Source organism: Passer montanus, unplaced genomic scaffold, assembly GCF_014805655.1.
Source record: "Passer montanus isolate IOZ18808 unplaced genomic scaffold, ASM1480565v1 scaffold37, whole genome shotgun sequence".
Lineage (NCBI taxonomy): Eukaryota > Metazoa > Chordata > Aves > Passeriformes > Passeridae > Passer > Passer montanus.
In genome coordinates this window covers 3,984,859-4,006,890 of record NW_024368485.1, presented here as the reverse complement: position 1 = coordinate 4,006,890, position 22,032 = coordinate 3,984,859, and the positions used below count along the sequence as shown (strand labels likewise).

Here is a 22,032-nt window from a genome sequence, read left to right as displayed (position 1 = left end):
GCCCCCAGGAGTGCTCCAAGGGTCCGAGGGGGCAGCACAGCTCCCAGGGCCCAGACTGGCTCCTCTCAGGATCAGACTGCAAGGGGGTGAAGGGTTGGGCAAAGTGAAGCCTGCAGGGATGAGCCTTTCCCACAGCAGCCCCCCCCAAATGTTTACCCACACTTTTTGTGCCCCAAAAAACGGGAGCAAGGGACAAAGCCACCAGCACCCAAGTCCATCCACATTTGGAATGTAGGCGAACCACCCCACTCTTTCCTCCAGCCCATTCCCATGAAAACTCACCCTCAGAGCTGGTTTTGTCCTCCTGGAAAAGCAAAATGGCTCTTTTTGAGCACCCCAATCTTTTCCCAGCTGCGGGAGAAGGCCCTGGGGAGGGCTGGCGGCTCCCAGTCCCGGGAATGCTGCATCACAATGAAGGATTCTGCTCCACCTTCCATCACTTGAAAATAATGAATCCAGGTTGATTTCTTCCTTCCAAGTTAAAAGGGGCTGTCAGGGCTTTTCCCCCAGTTGCTGGTGATTAACAACTGGATGTTTGGAAAGAAGGGAGCACCAAGGAGTCGGGGTCAGGGTGGGACTGGGAACTTTACTGATTTACACAATACCTGGATTTAATGGAAAAATCCAAAGGGAAAGCTGAACTGGACGCCTTCCTAATTTTTTTTTTTTAATTAAACAAATATTTTTAAATGCTACAGGTTAGGTGGAATTATTTTCCAATAAATCACCAGGAATGCGTGCACACAGGTAAAAGATACAACAGGCTCTGGAGGGGGCTGGAAATTAACCACACGCCACTGCTCAGAATTTCAAAAGCCACTTTATAAAGCAAATAAAAATATTTACTGATTTGGTACACTCACACAGAAAATCCCTAGAAAGAGTGCTAAAAACAAATGGAATTTCTGCCCTTCGCAGCCATTTTAAATTAGATATCAAACAGACAAACCCACGGCCCCTGCCTGGTTATGCCATGACAAAACCCACACCAGAAAGAGGCACACATCCAAAAAGTTGAAATGTTTTACTTCAGAGTCCGAGAAGCCGAAGGAAGCATCTGCCAAGGAGCAGCCAGGGCCGTGTCTTCCAGCGCCGCCGGCTGCCTGCTGGCTCTGCCCCGAGAGTTGATAAAATCCCACTTTTGGGCATTCTTTCCAACTCCTTGTCTGTTTTCAGGCTCTTGTGTGTGGAGTAGAGGATGTTTGGAGTTCAGAGTGGTGGGCAGCCGCTCAGCACAGCTTGGATATGTAAGGACAATGCAGCACTCCCACCTCGTCCGACGGCAATCCGCTCTTTCCAGTCCCTCCCAAAAATTCATCATCAGGTCCGTAAGAAATGTGCACATTTAAAACAGGCATCCGTTTAAAAACTACAGGGATGGTGCTTAACAATTTCTTTTTTTTTTTCCCCCTCACCCCACAAATAATAAAAAGAACAAAAGCAAAAAACCCAGACATTTTCCATGTTTAAAAAAACCCAGGAGGCAGGAGCTAATTCCAGCTGTACCTTCCTGCGGGAGGTGGGAGCGGGTAGGGCCTCCCGGGGCCGTACGCCTGCAAACAAACAAACAAAAGCAAGCATTTATTTTTGGGATTAGCAGCACGAGTAAACAAGTGGGGTGAGCTCGAGGCGCCATACAGAACGGGGACAAAACATCCTCTGCACAGAGAGATGCCAGGGGCAGGGCTGAGCATCCCTTATCCAGCTCTGGAGTCTCCCAAAAACACAGCTGGGGCTGGATTGCCTGGTGCAGAGCGGAGCTGCGCAGCACCGGCTTTGAAATCCCAAATAAATCCATCCCCAGCCAGCACCGTGGGCAAGGGACTTCCCACCTGTGACACCTCTGCTGTGCTCCGCTGCAAAGGGACAAATATTGCAGCCAGGGACGTGGGGCAGCTCACACTCAGCATTTTTACACAAAGGTATTTTAAGGAAAAACGAAAGCTGGGTTTGTTGCAGAAGAGTTTTCCAGCACTCATTCGCTTTAGTAAGAGGTCAAAGAGATCCAAATCCCACTTTGGAAATTACTCCAAATCAGATGTGCATTTGTACTTAAATTCAGGCATTTGGTACATCAAGTATCCAGTGGAAAAATCCATTTGAAAATTTCACAGAGCCCCCCTGAAGCATTCAAAATTATTTCCAAACAATGCAGAGACTAAAAAGTTAATTAAAAGTGATGCACCAACACCAGCTACAGGCTTGGTTTGCTCTTTACTCAGGGATTTTGGGTGTGGAAGGAAAAAGGGACTTCCTTCCTTGAAAAGAGAAATCTCTCTTCCTCACAGCACACGGCGGCTGGGATAACCACAGAAACCACGGAGCCGGTGAGCAGACCTGCCAGGGAGGCTCCTGCAGCCTGCCCATGCAGGAAGGTTTGTTTCCAGGCTTGATGAACTCAATTAAAAAAAAATAAACAAGTTGGCTACATCCCTTAAAAAACCCTTCCAAACCATGAGCAGGGAAGGACAAAGCGGAGGTGTGGGAGCGCTGCAGCAGCCGCGGATGCGGACGCTCCGTTGTGTGCTGCTCCGGGCTGGAATAAAACTGCCCAGCACCTGCACCACCCCAGCAAGCTCATTCTTTGGTTCTCTGGGAGAGCTGGAAGGCAGCAAAGCCCCACTCCCAGGCAGCCCCCCAGATCCATGGCAGCTGCATTAATTTTGTAAGCACTCTGCGGCAGCGCGTTTATTAACCTCTTCAGACCATGTTCTGTACGCTGTAAAAAAAGAATTCAGAGGTGAAAGGGCCCAAAGATAATTATTTATGCTGCTACGTGTCACCACTTCCACTTGAATCCCTTTTCAAGGCTTTAAAGCTTTGAAATTTTCAGGCAGCAAGGCCGGATTCAATGATTAGGCTGGCACCCTAAACCCTTTCAGGTACTTTCTCATTTCACTCCAGCCTCGACGAAATAATGACATCTGAAAGTTCATTTAAAAATAACAAGAACAGAAAAAAAGCAAGAAAAAAAAAGAAAATTAAAAGCAGATAAACAGTTGCAGCCAACTGCAAAGGGAATTTTTTAAGGAAGCAAAATTCACTGGAGCTAAAAGATTTGTGCTTAATCATGAACTCATCATGTATGTGAATAAAAATAAAAAAAGGGTTGTAACCACTGGGTTAAATGTTTCCTGCACCTGCAGGTGGGTCCATGCCAGCACTGGGGGAATTCTGTTCTGGGCAAGACCACACCTTTACCCAGGCTGTGGATGTCCACAGGGCTCCAAAGTGGGAATTAACAGGGATACCCTCCCTGGGCCCCCACTGTAAACCCTGCTGGGAAACCATTCCCGCTCCCCCTCACGATTCCAGCTGTTGGGCACCACAATTTAAGGTTGGGAATTAAGTGCTCCAAGCACAGATTCCTTTAGCAGGTGCATCCTGCCCGGGATGAAGGGCAGAGCAGGGTGTGCTATGACAGACAGACTTTTCCAGGAGTTCATTTCCCAGACTAATTAAACCCTGCTCAGACTCCAACAGCACAAAGATCCTCCCCTGATTTTTCCCCGGGAGCACAGCAGCCCCTGCTATGGATTAGTGCAATCAGGGATTCAGTCCTCTGGCTCTGGGGTTTTGGGTAAACCTGTGTGGCACAAAATGAAAGATTTCCAAAATCTGATCCTATCAATGCACCTCATCCAAATTTAAAATGTATTTTAGAGCTCCACTGGTTGAGTCAAGGTTCAGGCCCCATTATTTCCGTGTGATTATGACCTATGGTGTTGAGTTCTGCCTCCAGCCACAACCAGTGCTGGCAGGGTTTGTACTGGTGCTGTGCCATGTAACACACATCTGGGTACTGGGCAGGTGAGCAGGCTGGGAGGAAGAAAATTAAAACAGGAGTGACTAAAAAGTGACTTGTCCTGAGCTGAATCAGGCCCCAGCAGAATGCACGTTTCCAACAGTTTGTGCTTTAATTTCCACATAAAGGACAGGGCAATGGGGCTGTCACCTCCTCCTCCCTGGGACTGATCACTAACCTTCCCACAGTCTGATTTCCACAAACAGCAGGAGAACTAGGAGTTCAACCTAGATATCAAAAATTTATTTAAAATGAGTGTTTAGCAGTGTAAACACCCAGAGTTCTGGTACAACAGCATATGCAGATCATGTTTTACTGGGATCACACCCTCCAAAAAAATTCCCTAAGCAGAGTCACCTGCTACTTTCAAGCAGCATTTTCACTCTGTGGCATTATCATGAACTACTGACCAAGTAACCTGCAATTCTGGATGAAGTTCTCCTCTCACTATTGCTTGTTTCCTTTTAACTGCAGAGAGCTATTTGCACATGTTTATTCCTGGCTATGAGAACCCAACATTTGCCTTAAGCAGATTTTCAGCTCAGAGAAAGCCAATAAGCACTTCAGGGGAGAAATTCAGGAAGCTGCAAGAATCTACATTTTAAACATGCTGGGGAGAACCCAAAAGGTCCAGTGGGCAGATTTCCTTGTGGAAGAGGAAGACTGGTGGCAGTGCTTGCCTCAGGCTGCAGGAGGAGAGTGACCATGTCGTGGGCACTGTGCCAGGGGTACAGCCAGAGGGGCTGGCCAAGGCTGGCCAGTCACCCACCTGTGACACGGTGACACTAAAGCCAGCTCAGCAATGCCAGCCCATGCCACACTCCCTCTCCACAGCCACAGGAGGTGGGGGGAAGCCTTGGCTGGGAGGGGAGCACAGCGCAGCACGTGGGGCCCCATTTCCTACCTGTCTGCCCCTGTCCATGCGGTCCTCGGGTCTCTGTGGGTATCCCATGGGCCCCAGGCCCTGGTACTGAGCTGGCTGGAACTGGTTTGGGGACGGCACCATGCGGTTCCAGGCGAGGAGAGGAGCGGCTCCGGCGGTTCTGCGCAAGGAAAGAACACTGCACTGGGAACGGAGCTCCTGCAGAGCGTCCCACAGCACAGACCCACTCCTGGCTTTGTCTCTGAGCTCAGCATGGACAGCCAAGTGCTAGTGAGAAACCAGGAGCAGGGAATATTTTCCCAAATCCTCCTAAAGGCCGCTTTGCCGACCTCTTCCTTCGGCACAGCTTGGAAGCTGCACTGCCACGAGCAGCAAACCCGGCTGCACGCAGCAGATTTTTCCAATTCCCTGGAAGGCTTCCGTGCACCTCTTACTGCAGGGGCAGATTTGCTGATCCCAAAGGCTCCCCAGCACCCCAGGAGTAAACATGTGCCACACGGGAGCCAGGGGCTTTCTTTGAACGCCCAGACTCTTTCTGGGAGCCCATTCTTCCCAGTTAATTGCAGGTTGCAAATGAATTCTTACGGCGAGCATTCGGAATCTAGGGTAGGGGCCTTGGCTGCTTTTTCCCATCCATTATTCTGCTCAATATGTCAGGAGGTCTGATCGGGAAGAAACCTTTTCAAGTTCTATTGATGCCGTTTTCAATTGACCACGGTGACCTAGCAACATAAGCACTAATTGGCACGGGCTGACTGACATTTGGTGTACAGTTTATATGGGAACGCAGATCCGACATCCATTGTGGCCCAGTTTGCCATCCCGGATTACCCACAGCAAGAAATGTTTTCATTTCCTTCAAGTACCCATTCTGACATGATAATTAGAAAGCAACAGGTAGAACACATCCAATATTGTTTGATTCAAAATATTTAGGGAAATGCTACAGCCGTGATCGGGTTGTTACAGCTGAGCACGGCTGAGGGACAATTCCATAAAGGATTCAGAGCAGGTGGGGCCTGCAGGACAATATGATGTTGTGAGGGAAAAACATGGAGAGTGGAGACAGTTAATCCTTCCTGACCCCTGCTGAAGAGGGACTTGGCTGAGCAGAGCAGGGCCAGCCTGGAGGGAGACGGGGACAGCAGAGAACAGAGGCTCTGCATCCCAGATTTGGGATGGGGACAGCAGAGCACAGAGGCTCTGCATCCCAGATTTGGGATGGGGACAGCAGAGCACAGAGGCTCTGCATCCCAGGTTTGGGATGGGGACAGCAGAGCACACAGGCTCTGTATCCCAGGTTTGGGATGGGGACAGCAGAGCACAGAGGCTCTGCATCCCAGGTTTGGGATGGGGACAGCAGAGCACACAGGCTCTGTATCCCAGGTTTGGGATGGGGACAGCAGAGCACAGAGGCTCTGCATCCCAGGTTTGGGATGGGGACAGCAGAGAACAGAGGCTCTGCATCCCAGGTTGGGGATGGGGACAGCAGAGAACACAGGCTCTGTATCCCAGATTTACCTGCTGCACTACATGCCACCCCTCAGAAGGAGCCATGCTGTAGTTAAAACTAAGAGCACTTTACATTTGTGGGGATGAAATCTTCAAAATCTATGTTCTAAGTTCTTCCTTTGTTCATACTCACTTCTTTTGACTTCGTATTTTGAGTACTAAGATTTTTTCCCCCTCATGATTCCTAGAAAACAGCAGACTCTCCAGGAAAAATACACTGCTCAGCCATAAGGAAAACTGCAGAGAATTACCTATATAGCCCCAGCTCTGGGTGTTTTATTAACAATCATTATCCCTCTACAACAAGTGCTGCTGATAAATATGACCGAGGCTCACAAGCCAGCTCTTGCTCCATGCCTGGAATGGGGAAGTTTGACACAAATTTCTTTTGACATTAATTTTTATTTGGCACTTTTTAAGTGCTATTTAGTGAAAAGTTGAGATATTTAACAACTTAAACACAACACCACTAACATCACTGCTTTGTTGGGGCACTGTTTGGTGATCTAAATCACCTGAGGGTGGAGATCTGTACACAGCAAAGCTGTACCCAAAAAAAGGAGTGTGCCACTTGGAACACCCCAGGAGCTCACACAGGCACTATCCAGAGTTACATCATTCAGCCAGGTCAGCTAAACTCAGAAGAATTTACACAGGAAAACATTCCTGTCTTCACACCCCAGCCACTTTGGAAATTACTGCTATGAATAGGTTAAGCAAAAAGATCTGTTCAACCAGATGACCCATCTCCATCAGCCAGGTAGCAAATCTCTCTCTATGAAGTCTGGACTGGCTCAAGAGCACAAAAAGGACCTCTGCAGTGCCCAGGAATGTCAGGACAGGGGAGAGGGACCCCAAAATTCCATTTCTCTGCTGCACACCAAGGTGCACCAATAGGTTTAAAAGCAAGAAATCCTGCACAGGAGACAGGAATAGCTGAATTATGGAGAAGCAGCTTTATATTCCTGGATTTTCCCCCCAGGCCTGGGAAGGAAGAGCCAGTTTAGCCCCTGCTGTACCATTCCATCCCTGAATAGCACATCTGGCAGGGACAGGGCTCCTTGCTTATCCCTTACTCACAGTGGTGAATCCAGGATATCCCAGTCTCCTGCCCACCCACACCATCCCACAGGGCTGGAGCAGGGCTGGCCTCTCCCTCAGTTCCTTCCTTCCCTGAGCAGAAATCCCTGGCTGCTCTCCCCCAGGCACCTATGGCTCCTGGAGAGCTGCAGCAGCAAGAGGGGGCAGCAGTTTGGGGAACAGCAGCTCCCAGGGAAAGAATAGGAAACTCAAAATGCCTTCAACAGGTTCAGATGCTTTTTCCTGTACCAAGTGTCTCTGTGTTTAACCTTCTGCTTAAGTCTGTGCTTGCCTCTGTACAGCAACTAAACACCAGCTCTAAGCACGTTTGATCTGCTCCCCAAATCCAAAACCTTCCAAGAACACGGCAGAACTACTTATCCTCAGTGCTGGCAGAGCTTTTCATAAACCCTGCACAGTGTAACAAAGGGAAGGCAGTGACAAGTGACAGACCTGCAGCAGAGTCCTTCACAAATAAAAGTATATAAATTGGATTTAATTAAGGGGTGGGAGTGGCAACTCCCATGGCCCAAGCAGTATTAAAGTTTGCATTATGAATGAATCTTGCTTTACAATATTCCTCACAGATGAGGCACAGGACAAGGGAGCCAGGCTTACTTCAGTGGGGATCAAAATGGTTGCCATGGAAAGTGACTGTGGAGAGCTCAATAAATTCCCCCAAAGCCCATATTTTCAATGGTGAAACATTTGCAAATAAACCCAGGGGAAAAAAAGGCTGGGCGTTGGAGCAGAAACTTCTCTCCCTCCTCCATAAACATAAATAAATGTCATTATTCATAGCTGACACAGGTAGCCTGGGTTTACTGAGCCCACCCCACCGGAGGACACACAAGCCATCAATGAGGGGATGCATGTAAAACATCCCTGATTATCAAACCATGTCACATTCCTTCTATTCGATGGCACTTATTGGGCTGCAGATTCCATAATCCTTCCCTGAGTCCCTTCTGCATTTAATTCAGTTCAGCCTTAAGTAGTTAAAGAAACTGTTTTCAGTGGCAACTAATAACTACTGACCTACAGTGACACTGCCCTACAATGGGCTTGTCAGGCCTGAAAAACTTGTACCAAAGAAGCTGATTAGGACTTCAAGAGGTTTGTAGCAAGAATCAATGGCTGGTCTGTGCTAATGCTGCGGCTGTGGCACAGGAATGATAAAAGTGGAACACCATTAGTTATGCCTCATTAAGCTCCACAGCCCTCCTAAAAAGAAATTTGTTTAGCCTGTCCAAAATCTAATGCAGTTTTAAGCTCTCTGTGTTCAATTTCATAGTATCTCAAAAGCTTCAATAAGATAAAGGCCAAAGAACCAAGAACGGTACCAAAGCACCAACAGTAAAGTTAATTTTGAAGCCTGAGTTTTAATGGAAAGTGTTTTTCCCTCCTTTTTTTTAATACAAAGTACTCGAGCCTTTTAAAGGATGAACACCACGTAGTGGGCTCTCAAAACATCAATAAATCATGGACATTAATTAACTCAAAAATCCTGCCATACACCATCATTTCCACAATTTTAAACCACAATACTGCAAACAGAGAAGGGCAAACCAAACACTGAGAAGGCTGGCAAAGCCCAGTCCACCCTCCTGGGCGTGTTTCACATCCCTCCTGCCTTACCTTTGTGGTGTCTGCTGGAACAAGGGTGTGGGACCTCTCCAGGACTCCTGGGGCCGAAGATCTGGAGGGCAAAACGAGATGGCAAAATAAGAGAGAGCAAGTACAACTCATGAGCTGTGCTCACTCCTCTGCGTGCCCCAGGGCTGCTTTTGAGAAGCCAGACAGGAAAGCTCAAGCTGGATGTGCCACAAACACGCTCCAAGTCATGGCTTCCTGCTGCTGGCTTGGACAGAGTCCCGCTGTCAACAGAGAAAAAGCAACTTTTTTGGCTCTAGCACATCCAACAAGCTTCATAACGGAGAATTATGAATTTTAATTGCTACAGCTAGCGCTGGTAGTGCTCAGATGCTTTGCAGGTGTCTCCTCTTGAATTTTTGAAGATGCAAAACCTTGTCTGTCACCCTAACAACTCAGTTTAATATTCATATATCTTACCAGTACATTCATTACTACATTAAAAATACAGGCACTCAAATACACACTCACCACTGTGTTACCACAACACACCACGTTTGTGACCAACAAAGGCAAAATATGGGCCAGTTTCCCTCTGACTGGGCTAAGTTATTCCATAAAGGCAACTAAAACAATGGCCAGAGCATGGAATAAAGTGGATGATTCTGTTTTATTCATGTTTAAGTAAATATAGTTATATTTAGGATGTAAAGGACAAAGCATTCATTAAAACAAGATATAAATACATTATCACTAAAGATACTAAAGGTACATTTAAAAGTTACTGTGGGCAGTGATAACACACTAATAAAAACCTATTAATGATGTCTCAGATAATGGAATCAGACTGAATTAAGCCCTTTTGGGTAAAACCTAGGCCAGAGCCCCAGTGCTGGCGTGCAGGAGACCACCCACTCACCCATTGTTTGTGCCACCCAAACCAGCCCTGCACAAAGGCGAGGCAGGAGCAACACTGCTTTAACAGGGCCCGCAATTAAACGCTTGTTGTCCTTCTAAATAACCTGGTCAGCAAACAGGATAAAAGCAGCAGCTCCTCAATAGCACCCAGGCAGCCCCCAGCACTCGGGGCCAGCGTCAATCAAAAGCTCCGGTTTCACTGACACCTTTGATGGCTTTCAATGGCCTTCAAGTGTGACCTAATTCCAACAGCTGGTTCCAGCAGCTGGATAATGGGCGGCACACGGACACCCTGCCGTGCTGCCAGGGGCCAGGACATGGAAGCCTGGCCTCCCTTGGAAAGGGGAAGGGGGAAATATAAAATAAATAAGTCTGTGCCTCTCTCCTAGCTCTGCCTGGATTGTCTGTCTCAGCCGCAGCGAAGAGAACACCAAATAAATTCCCAGCCCCAGCAGCTCTGCTCTTCCCGGGAGCCTGCTGGGCAAAGCCAATCCAGCCCATAATTCTTCATTTATCCCCCATGCAGGGTTATTTATTCAGCTTTACACCTATACACACAACTACATCAACCAGGATATGAGCCTGGTTTTACACCCCCAGACACACACACAGCTACCAACCGATGCTCCTCAGCTCCTCTTTTCCAGCCTGAAGCAGGCCAGGACTGAGGGTAGGGAAGTGACACTTCCCTGCTGATCAGCCTGGGAATCTCAAGGGCTTTTCCAGGCCTGAACAGGCTGCACACACACAAAGCCATGTTTATTTTGGACTACAAGGGGAGGGCAACAGAATCCATAACACTGCTATAGGGGAAAATGAGCAGTTTTTCAACTGGAGCTTAAAATATCTTTAAAAGTTTGGTGAAGCGCATGAGTGTCACAACTTTCAATCAAAAATGTCCTAAAATGACTCTGTTTCTGATGATTTTCAAGTTTCACAGACAGCAGCAGCACACAAACACAGGCAACATCTTGTTTCCAGACCCTTCCCCTCCATGTGAGCAAGGACCCAGGTCTCCTGCTGTAACCACACCTTTCTGCAGCTCAGTTTAAGCAAGATTTCAATGAAATCATCATCAAAACATTTAAAGCTCCCCTATTCATTTGTATGGCTGACAGAATAACCTTGGAGGGAGAGAGTCTGGAGCAGTGAATTGCACTTCAGAAAGGTACAAAATGGGAGAAGGAATGACAATTAATATTTTCTTTAGGCTGCAAAACTTAGGCATTTCCCAGAGCTATAAGGCCAAAGAAACTGCCTTGTCTAGCAGCTCCTCAAGTAACAATTTATCTAATCAGGGTGGCAATCAAAGAGAAGATTTTGTGTTTACTGATTGCACTAATCAAAATCACTTTTCCAAGGCAGCTAATTGACAAGTTTACTGCCTGCCACGCAAGTCATAAATCAGATGTCCTGCTCTGCAGGAGCCAAACCCGCCATTCCCAGAGCGCTGCCACCCTGCACTTGACTCCCCAAGTTATCAGCACAGACAATTATTCATCAGCTGAAAATTGGCACATCCAAGGCAAATCAGGGAGCACTGGTGAGGAACACCCCCAGCCCTGAGGCTCTTGAGGAGGAGCTGGCTCCTGGCTTGACCGCATCGCCCTTCTGCAGGCTGATTTTACTGCAGCATGTGCATGAAAACACCACACACCAAGTGGGAAGTTGCTCTGCATCAGTCCCACTGAATGTGGGGATGTTGACCACATCAGCTGTGGTTTCTCAGGGATGTGTGGGCTCCAGGTGCTTCCCAGCCCAGCCACACCACAACTGCAGTTCTGTGACAGCAGTACAGCTGATGAACACAACTTGGACACTGGAGACAACCTTGTGTCATCCAAGAGGCCTTCCCATTTCTCCTAATTTGATTTTCCAGCTGAAGGTACCAGTGCTTTGACAAAGACACTCAGGGAGTGAAGAGGTGACTGCAAAAGGGAAGAAGATGCTGTGAGGGACCTCTGGGGACTCCAGGCAGAACGTTGCTGGGGGGAATAGCCCCAAGTGCTCGTGAATTCTCAACCAACCACACTGTGCAGGCAGACTGCTCCCACTCAGCAAGAGCCTCACTGCAGTGGGGTTTGGGGAGCTGCTGACACTCCTCATCTTCACAGGTCTGCTTGGCACCAGACCCACACAATCTGTAATCCAGGATGTGTTATGATCTTAGGGCAGGTGAACATCCAAAGGCTGATCCCAGCAGAAATCCAGGGCTGTGCCACCTGGAGGTATTCTTCTAACAAGGGTTTAAGCAAGTCTGACTCTACCTGGTAGAAGAGGAGTTGAGGCATACAGGGTTCACTTGGCATTGACAGACCCAGGTGGGCCAGGCTGGGGCCTGACTGTCACCATGATATTTTATGAAAAATCCTCTGCTAGGATTTTTCTCCTAGCTGAGAAGCCTCAGAAAAATAAATGTAAACAATTGACTATCTGATGGCTGTGAAATGGGGTCTGGACATTGTTTACCAACAGGTGCATCTTAGATTGGTCCATGTGGATTGTTTTCACTTGATGACCAATCACAGCCACCTCTGTTGAGGCTGTGAGCAGTCACAAGCTCCCTGTTATTGCATTCCATTCCTGTTCTTTCTAGCCTTCTGATGAATCCTTTTCTCTCTATTCTTTTAGTATAGTTTTAATGTATCATTTTAATATAATATGTACCATAATATAATAAACCAGTCTTCTGAAACGTCTCTCCACTCGTCCTGGGAGCACCCCACAAAGCATTCACCACACCTGACCCTCCAAGCCAGGCAGCAGGATGGGTTTTGGGAATGGTTCTAGGAGTAACACAACCCTCAGGCTGTTTGATCCATCTTCCCAATGGACATGAGCTGTCCTCAGGCCCCAAATAATGAGGCACTGAAAGAAACAATCTCCAAACTCTAAGTCAAGCGCTGCTGTAATCCGTTGCAAAGACTTGACGCCACAGTCAGTGCAAATGAGAAGTTAATTAGAGTTTAAGTTTAATCTCCTAGGACAGTCTTAGCAGAAGAGGAGGAACAACACCACCCAGTGAAGTGCCAGAGGACACGTTTGCAGTGAGCAGCACTGTGGTGTCCCATGAAAGCAGAGTGGCAGGAATTGGCTCTGGACAGCGAAGCTGGCGCACGACCCTGCGCGGTGAAGGAGCCTGCACGAGGCAGCTCCACCTGGCTCCTGTCCCTGCTGCTCCACACAACAGCAGCACAGCAACCTCTGCCTCCTGGAAAAAGCAGCACAGGGAGGAGGGAAGAAAAGCCCAACCAATTGCTCTGTGCTTTGCCAGGCACACCTGCAGAACAGCGACCGGGGACGGCTGTGGCGCTCCAAGGGGGAGGGAGGCCTGCATCACAGAAAGCCACCAGACAGTTTTCCAAGGCCAACAGATGGACTGAGATTTCTCCTCTAGAAGTGGCTCCAAGCCTCCTCAGTTTGAACCCGTCTATGGCACTGGGGGGTATTTGCCTGCAGAGTGTTGCCTGTTCAGCACAAGGGGCTCGGGTGCCATGAGGATGAGAGCTTGGGAGTGCATCATTGGCAGGAATAGGTCCAGGGACGTGGGACAGACAGAGCACATTGGAGCATTTCCCACAGCACATCAGGACTCAGCAGGAACAGCAGCACAGGGACTGCCAGGCTCTCAAAAACCTCCCCAAACCCACAAAAATACTCTCTTTTTGGAGATGAATTTGGATGCCTGTCTGCTAGTTCTGCCGTCCCACTCCCCACATTCTTCTTTCCAGATTGTATTTAAGCACAGACAAATAAGTGAAAGCACAGATAAATTGTGATAAAGAGAGATGTTGTTTAGACCAGCCCAGCTGTGAGAAGCAGGAAGCAGAGGGCACTTACTTGACAGCAGTTTGGGGATCTGCTGCTGGCTGCCCATGAGGGGCCTGGCGTAGGGGCTGCCGTAGGCTCCGAGCGGCACCGCGTTGGGGTACATCCCTGGCATGCCCCTGTCCCTCGGCATTGTGTGCCTGTCACAGCAAGAAATGGCAAGGTCAGGAGGCTGTGGTGAGCTCCATGTCCCAGCACAGCTGCCTGCCAGCCCATCCCACACCCCCTCTCTTTCTGCTGAGCCAGGGATGCACTGGTGGATCGGGGCCCAGGCACATCCCGACACACACACGGGCTGGGGAGCTGCTCCCAGGGAAGTGCTCAGGTTTCCAATGGCACAGCTGTGCTTTTTATTGCAACTGTGACATGCAAGAGGGCTCTCAAGTGCAGCCCCAGGACAGCTCTGCTTTTCCTTCCTAAAAGGGAGTGCTTTTCCTTCTTGCAGCTCCCCCAGAGGCATAAGATGAAGAAGGTATTTTCTCATCCTAAGGAGAAGAGCCCAACTTTATTTACCAGTCTCCTTTAAAACATTCTCTTCTCTAGCTCTGATAAATGCATGGCTCCTTGCACTCCCCAATAAGGAAACCCATTTAATTTTTAAAGCTTCTTTGTTTATAAAAACTTAAAAGAGATTCCTGTCTTCGCTAGCACTTTTAATTATCACTTGTGCATAATATTCTCATTGTACCTACAAGCAAGCGTCCACCAAACAAGTTTTAAAAAACCCCAAACAACAGGAAAGTGACTTAGAACTATCTAGGAGGGGGAAAAAAATTCCAAAAAGCAAACAAGACATTACTGCAAAATTGCTGTCGTGTTCAGTTTTCAGCAATATTGAATTTAAATATCACACGCTGAGTGTCCAACATGGAAAACCAGCACCTAAGCTTGGACACTCCATGCCCATCCCTTTGTTTTTTTTTTTATTTAAAAAGGAAAAAGGAGGGCAGTCACCCCAGCAAGGCAGCAGATCCCACAGCCTTACCCCAAGGTTCTGAACGCTGACTGGTCCAAATGCACTGGTTTCCTGTCCCTGTTAAAGCCAAGCTGTGGTCTCCAGGGCCTGCCATCATTGTTGGTTTTTTCCCAGTCTCCTGGCTTCAGAACTGGAGCAGGTTTCCTGAACAATAAGAACAGTTCCATAAGTAATTATCAGAGCAAATACTCAGATGGATAAATCAGAATTGAATGATTTGAAAGCTGGCAGCTGACACTTACTTTGCCCCAGGTAACACTGTAGCCTTGAAAACAAAGTCTTCAGCAAATTGTGGATCTTTGAATGAGATGCTAGAAGAAAGTATTTGAGGATTAGGTTCATTGCATAATGAAGGCAAAGTGAAATAGTAGTCACTGCTTTATGACCAAGAAAGCTAAAAGCAGAATAATCTCACTCCTCCAGTTGGAATTAATGTTTTCCAGGACCAAGAAAGAATGAGGCTACAAGGAAAGAGAATAATGGTTCCCTGGAAAGTTCAGCCTGAGTGACACAGCCTGAAGAGCAATGCCCTGACTGCACATACCACCTCCAAAGACAGGAGGAAAAAATCCTTGTGACAGAGAATGGGGAGCAGCACAGAACAATTCCAGCCTCCTGACAGTGGCAGATGGAAAAGCCAAGCTCTTCCTTTAACTCATCACTCACAAGAACTACATCCCCATTTAGGACATCCTTCCTACAGTGTCCTGACAAAGTGTAACTCAGCATTTATTACTTCTCTGCACAGTTGTTGCTCTGGTTGAACCAAGCTGTACCTCTCTGGAGATAAAAATGACACAGATCTCAAGTGACTTTCAGTGTTTTGGGTGCTGCACTTTGCACAGCCCTGCATGAAAGCCCACAGTTGACTGACCTGACTGCAGAGTTCTGTGTCAGGTCCCGCAGCATGGGAACAGGAGACTGCACCACCCTGGTGGAGAGAAAAACCTCTGTCAAAACACCACCAAACACATTTCCCACCATCTGCTGCTCTGCCAACTAAGCCTGCAGAACATTTATTTCACAGTTAACTTGCCTTTCCCCTAAACCAAGTACTTCTGTAAGCACTGGAGTGACTGAATCCTTATTTCTCAATGTCACCTCTTTTGCAGAAGACATGTGGGGATTCTCTAGGTCTGTCTAGGGAAGGCAAGGACAGAAGAGGTTTCTTGTTCTGGTTCCCTCCAGGAACAACTCTGACTTGGTGATGTTGTTCTCAACCATGACAAGAATGGAGAAATGTCTATTAGAGTGATCTGAGGTACATTTTCTGCCCAACCAAGCCAGTGTTTGTGCACTTAATGCAAACGAGGCACTGAACACCTGCTTGTATCTCTGAGCACAGTCAGAAAATAAGTGTGCATCCTACAAGGTGAAGATTACACTGATCAGTCCTCAGACTGGATGCACTATCAAGAAAACTAAAAGCATGAGTATTCTTAGTAAGTGTAGCTGGGAACAGCCCTGATTTTAGTGCTGCAGACTAAATGGACAAAGCTAAAATATATCTAAGCTATCATTACCTGGATTTTTCTCTGATGTAATGCAGATTAGCATATAAAAAGCAGAATTTTGGGGTTTTTAGGCAATGTGCACTAATGGGAAGTCACATCAGACCACATTAACATCCACACAAAAGCAGAGAAGCCAAAACATGACCCTACTGAACCAGGCCACTGAGCACTACCACTTTTATTACCCAGGCCTCATTTACCTCATAAAACAATAACTAAACACATGAAAATCAGCCTTCCACAGGTAAAATTACAAACAAAGGTTCCTCAGCAAATAAACAAATGCATTAGAGCGTTTTAAAGATATCTGAGGTTGCTTTAAAAGCCAGGTTGAGAGGTTAAAAAAGGGGACCATAGAGTGCAAATTTCACTCGCTGGGGATTTCCCCCATTCTGGAGGTAACACCCGCCTGCTCTGAACCCTCACACCTACACACATGGCCTTGTCGGGAGATTTAATTTACTCCTTGTGAGCACAAAAACATTTTTGCTGCCATAAGAGCAGGAGGGCTCCTCTAGCAGCAAGAACCCACCCCAAAAGCCACACTCACTGATCTGGGAGGACGGCGTTGTCGTTCAGGGTGAGCTTTCCCTGGATGCCGTGGCACAGCTCCGGTGGGATGTCCACTGCCTAGGGAGGAAGTTTTCAGCTGCAGCACCTTCAGACCTCCCACCTCACCATTCCCAGTGAACAACAAGTGCAACCTACCTCTGTGTTCTTGGTCTTGTACTGCTCCACAATGAAGTCACAGAGTGGATGGTGCTTCCCGACAAACAGGACGTCACCGCCAAGGCTGTTCCTCCTGCCTGGAGAAATGATGGGAATGGGGCAAGGGTTCAGAGGAAACAGGGAAGGAAGGAATGCAGCAAACCAGCAAGGCTGTCCTGGTGACACCTCCACAAAAGCCAAGTTTCACTGTGATTTAGGAGAAAGCTCTGAACGTTCCCTGAGAACATAGGAAAGACAATGTATCCCAAGAGCAGGATGTGTCTGGTCCCAAGGACAGCTGGCAGGCAGGAAAATAATGGGAATCTTGTGTTCAGTGGAGAAATACTGAATTTAGAATAGAGTAACACTGCAAATAAAGACAGAATTGATAAAAAACAACTCCAAACCCCCCACACCTCCACATTTTACCCACAAGAACCAGATGTTATTTCTGTACAACAGAAAAACAAACATCATAAGCTGAACAAGTGTTACAAAACAAATCCACTGAGGATCACTCTGATTACCAGCAGCACCCCTGAGGAAGAGAGTGTCATAAACTCAACCCCACCAAACATTGAGGACACCTTGTTTGCTCATTTATGGTGAATTTCATAGGTGACAACAAAATACCCCAATTCTTTAGCTCAACACCCCAGTTCTTACTCTCTTCGGGAGTGAGGTCAGGGTACACTTCCTCCAGGGCAGCTCTGAGGCGTCGCTCATCCACAAAGGGCAACAACGCCACACCTAGCAAAACCAAAACAGTGTTTGCTCCCACTTGTTGAGAAAACCCAGAACATTCCCAAAAACAGACACCAGCATGGCAAGCTCTGATAAGATTCCTTAGCCAAGAAACAGCCGCCAGAACTGTGTGAATCTGAAGGAATCACACTTTTGCTTCAGAAGTCAGATCTTTCTGTGGCTTTATTCAGACAAAACCTGTTGCACTCAAACTGAAAACCTAAAACTTTAGCAGCAGTGTAAATTACACCCAGCCACAGAATCTGGCAGACCTTGGAAATTAACATCCTCTAAAGAAAGGAAAAGTTGCATAAATGCTGTAGCTCTTTTACCATTCTTTGTGTGCTCCAAAATATTTCTATATTCCCCAAAGTATTTTTGGCACAGCACTAATGAGCCACTGATTGTGCAGAACAAGATCCATTAATTAAATGCAAAGGAGACAAAAGACAATTACATGCTGAGGCTGATAAAAACAGAAGAATGATTACTCTAGTTCAGGACAAATGAACAAATCTAGAGCTTCTGCTGAAATTACCAATAATCATTGCAAATCCAAAATCAGTTACTGAATCATAATTTGCTATTCATACTGATTTCTTTACAAAAATACACCTGCTGTAAAATACACAACAAGTAACACAAGTTACCTTTGTGCAGCGTTTTCTCACTAAGATAATTTTCTAATTTCTTTCTATTTTTACAGGTTTTTAAGACTAATGTCTAAAAATTTAAAAAAAAGGAAAGTTGAAGTTTCACCTTGCCAAGCGTACTTCTTCCCATTCAAATCAATAGCAAAATCTTCAGGGTAGAAGTCAATGATACTTGATTCCTGGAATTGGAAAAACAACAATCACCCTTGAAGCCAACTTTGACACAGGTTCAGAATGTCACACGGTGCCAAACAGAAAGGTCTTTGATAACAAAAACAGCTTTCATTAAAAGCCATTGAAATACAAAGTGAGGATGGGCACTTGCACTATTCTGAGATTTAAAATAAGAAATTAAGGAGGAGAGAGAAATTAGGGTAAGTTATCTGCTCCCCAAGTAAGTTTTGGAAGATTTCTGGAAGAAACTAAACCATCTGAAGCGTAAGAGAGCTGGGAAATGACATCTGAATTCCAAGAAATAGCTTTTAAGGATTTTGAAGGACCATTGCAATCTTCCAAAACCTTTCCCTCCTGGTCTGCAGCATTTCTCTGCCTGAAGTGAGAAGCAACAGGTCCCCTTCACACCAGTGCAAGACGACCTGAGCTTCCACAGACAGGAATACAAGAGGGATTCTCACTGGGTCTGTCATGAGTTTCCTCCACGTTGGCGGCAGGAAGTTGCCACTGGCGGCCGGGAACACCCCCATCAGCTGCTCCAGAGGCTTGAACTGTTGAGAACAGACAAACAGGTGTGGGACACTTGGGATGAGAGGGCAAATCAGCAGTGAATGAATTGATAAATCAGGAGCCCTACCGGTTTGGAGCCCTTCTCAAAGTCTGAAGGCATGTCTGCAATGCCCTCGAAGTCCGAGGCAAAGGGAGCGTAGTGGAAAGGGTAATACCAGTTCCAGGATGCACAGCCCTGGGGCAGGGAGGTGGGAGACACAAAAATCAGACATAACAGCAAATTAAATTATGCAGCTCAAGTTCACCAAACATGACAACATGGCAGAGAGCAGTTTACATTCCTGTATTGCACAGCAAAGTCCCAATGCTAACTTGGGGGAGGAGAGACCCCCAGCATGCCCTGCCGCGTGTGCAAATGTGAAGAGTATTTGCTGCAGACATGCTGAGAAGCATTCTGGTTTTCACTGGTGCTCCTCTCTCCAGTACCAGCACTACTGCACACTTGGAGTAGCACTTTGCTCTTCCCCTCTCACTCTCCTGCCGTGAGCAGTGGGGAACACAAAGTGTCTCCTCAGAGAGGAGAGAACCAAGCAAACTCAAAACACACCAGAACACCGTGCACCTCGTATAGGAAACGTGGCTCCTGAGGGTCTAAGTCAAGCTTTCACCTTCTCAGCTATTTTTCTTAGCAGCACCACTTGAAACAAAAGCCCACTACTATTTTGACTTCCAGTTCTGAACGATTAAATGTCAACAAGGCTCCTCCAGTGATATTTTTGGTATACAAGTACAGCACCTATAATTATTCTCTGCAGTCCTTCGGACAGACTTGGAATGTTTCAAAAGCCAGGTGGATTGCTTTCATTCTTCTTTCTTTTTTTTCCCCTTTTCCCCCCCCCTCTCCAAACAGATGTTCCCTCTAGTGGGACATGCCCTGCATTATTAGCTTTCTGTAGGAACAGAAAGGCATGCAATATATTCTGGCACAAGTTTTATGGACAGTCAGCACTAGTTATTGGAGTCAGTTTCTATTATGACGAGAAGAAAAAAAGCCAAAGAAAGATCCTCAAGCAAACCTATTTTGAAGCTCCCCCAGCCCAACAGCTTCCTAACCTCATTTCCATATCAGCAGGGAGTGATTTTCCAGCTGCTCCATCCCCATACAACAGACTGCAATGGTCTTGTGCTCTTGTACCACTGAAGGGGACACTTTTACCTACAGCTCACCTGAAGGTTCATTTCCACCCCTGGAGGCAGATGGGCACATAGAGAGTTGTGGGAAAACACCCTGTCATGATTAAAAAAATACAGTTTCCTTGTGCCCAGGACCCTGATAATTCCCACCTATAAAGGCATCCAGGTGACATCTGTCCTTCACAAAAGGAGATCATGCACACAAGGATGTGGGGAACTCAGCTTCCCTGCAGACGAGCTGCACCAGAGCTTGCAAATCTTAAACTTGATGATTTTTATCCCCCATAACAGATGAGTCAGAGCTCAAATTCAAGGAATTGTCAGAGCAGGAGGGAAGGGGACACATTCCCATTTTGTTCCAAGGGGGGAGTGAAAAAACCTATTGGAAACTGCATTTTGTAGTCACCTGAGTATCTGCCCTGCCTGTGCTCCCAGCTGGACAGGTGGCAGCCACTGAGGAAAAATACCAAGTTTTAAGAACACAGCCCTGTGTGGAAGCCCCAAATTCCTGCTGAGACAGGACAAACTGCACGGGCTGGAGCACACTGTGCTCCCAGGTCACACAGCCAGTGTAACTGACTTTGCCTTCAGGGCACGGAGCTCCTTATTAACCAGCAGTGCAACAAACCTCACCATGGCTCACTAATCTCTTGCCAATCTGACATCTCAATTATCAAAAGATTTAAATCTGATACAGATTACTTCAATCACAACACACTTCATGGAGCAGCATTACAATCTACGGAGGAGACTGACAACTCTGTCTCTTGCAAATTCTTACTGGCATTTCAAGGGCTTTGTTCTTTGTTCTCTCATTTAGTCACCTGCAGTGTCATTATTTGTGGGAAAGGGAAAATAGCAACAGTTCTTGCTGCACCAAGATGTGAGAACCAGAATCCTGGAATCACTGAGGCTGGAAAAGACCTCTGAGATGAGAGTCCAATCTGTGACCAACCACCACCTTGTCAACCAGATCAGAGCACTGAGTGCCATGTTCAGTTGTTCCTTCAGCAGCTTCAGGATGGTGAAACTGCATTCACACTCCCAGTACCAAAGAGAATGGGCACATGTTTGTTTTACACCTTCAAAAAAACACCACAGCTTTTCCAAAACGAGCAACAGACTGTAACAACTTCAGACCAGAAACTTTGTGGTACCTGATAATAATATCTGAGAACCCAGCAAAGCCCTTCCACGTAGGACTGCACAACCTTGCGGCGGAATTTCTCATCTGAGGCGTCCACGTCGAATTTGTTTTTATAGTAGCGCTGCTTCCAACCAGTTTCCCACAACCTGCAACACAACCAGGCACAGGTAACATGTTAACATGGATGGGCACCTCAACAGATGCACATCTGCAGGTCTGAATTACAGTGTAAAACAAAGCCACTTGCTACTTCAGTTGCCATTTATATACAGTTTAAATGAAAGTAGAAAAAGCAATGCTCAGCAGCAACAGAATAAAATGTGACTGTTGGCAGAATTGACAGTTTTCCTGCTACCTCAAATATAAAGGCAAGCAAATGCATAACAGTTTCTGTGTTCTGCTGATGTTCAGACAAGCTGTGATTACCAGAGGCTTTTCTGCAGCTCAGCGCCCTGTGCTTGCTGCCTCACATCAAATAAGCTCCCTTTCACACAGGATTTCAGTCTCTCAGGCCAGAGGTGGACATTGGGATCACAGGAGCCACCTTGGCCACAGCTCATCCTTCCTTCACACAGCTCCCCCTCATGTCTGTCCACAGATGGGGCAGGGAAAACAAACACTGGTTCCTCTTTCACACACGGCAGCTGCACCCTTCAGCTCTGCTGTATCATGTCAGCAAAGAACCAAACTGGTTAAACCACATAATCCCTTAATAATGATTTGTTTTCTTACATGGAATTTTATTCCAAACCACTCCAAGAGGTCACCTCAAGCTGACACTGGTCAGATGTTC

General features: G+C 46.9%; 1 protein-coding gene across 1 annotated transcript in view; it reads right to left on the bottom strand.

The window, feature by feature from the left end:
- Positions 1-798: 798 nt before the first annotated feature.
- Positions 799-22,032, bottom strand: part of XRN2 (5'-3' exoribonuclease 2) — a 33,058-nt gene continuing 11,824 nt past the window's right edge. Inside the window, exons 17-30 of the mRNA XM_039717022.1 lie at positions 21,250-21,385; positions 19,026-19,133; positions 18,850-18,939; positions 18,321-18,393; positions 17,484-17,567; positions 16,818-16,915; positions 16,660-16,739; positions 15,470-15,526; positions 14,838-14,906; positions 14,605-14,739; positions 13,632-13,759; positions 8,919-8,979; positions 4,710-4,848; positions 799-1,553 (exon numbers count right to left, since the gene is read on the bottom strand). Of these exons, the coding sequence (XP_039572956.1) occupies positions 1,491-1,553; positions 4,710-4,848; positions 8,919-8,979; positions 13,632-13,759; positions 14,605-14,739; positions 14,838-14,906; positions 15,470-15,526; positions 16,660-16,739; positions 16,818-16,915; positions 17,484-17,567; positions 18,321-18,393; positions 18,850-18,939; positions 19,026-19,133; positions 21,250-21,385 (1,321 nt within the window). The 3' untranslated portion in view covers positions 799-1,490. The remainder of the gene's footprint in view (positions 1,554-4,709; positions 4,849-8,918; positions 8,980-13,631; positions 13,760-14,604; positions 14,740-14,837; positions 14,907-15,469; positions 15,527-16,659; positions 16,740-16,817; positions 16,916-17,483; positions 17,568-18,320; positions 18,394-18,849; positions 18,940-19,025; positions 19,134-21,249; positions 21,386-22,032) is intronic.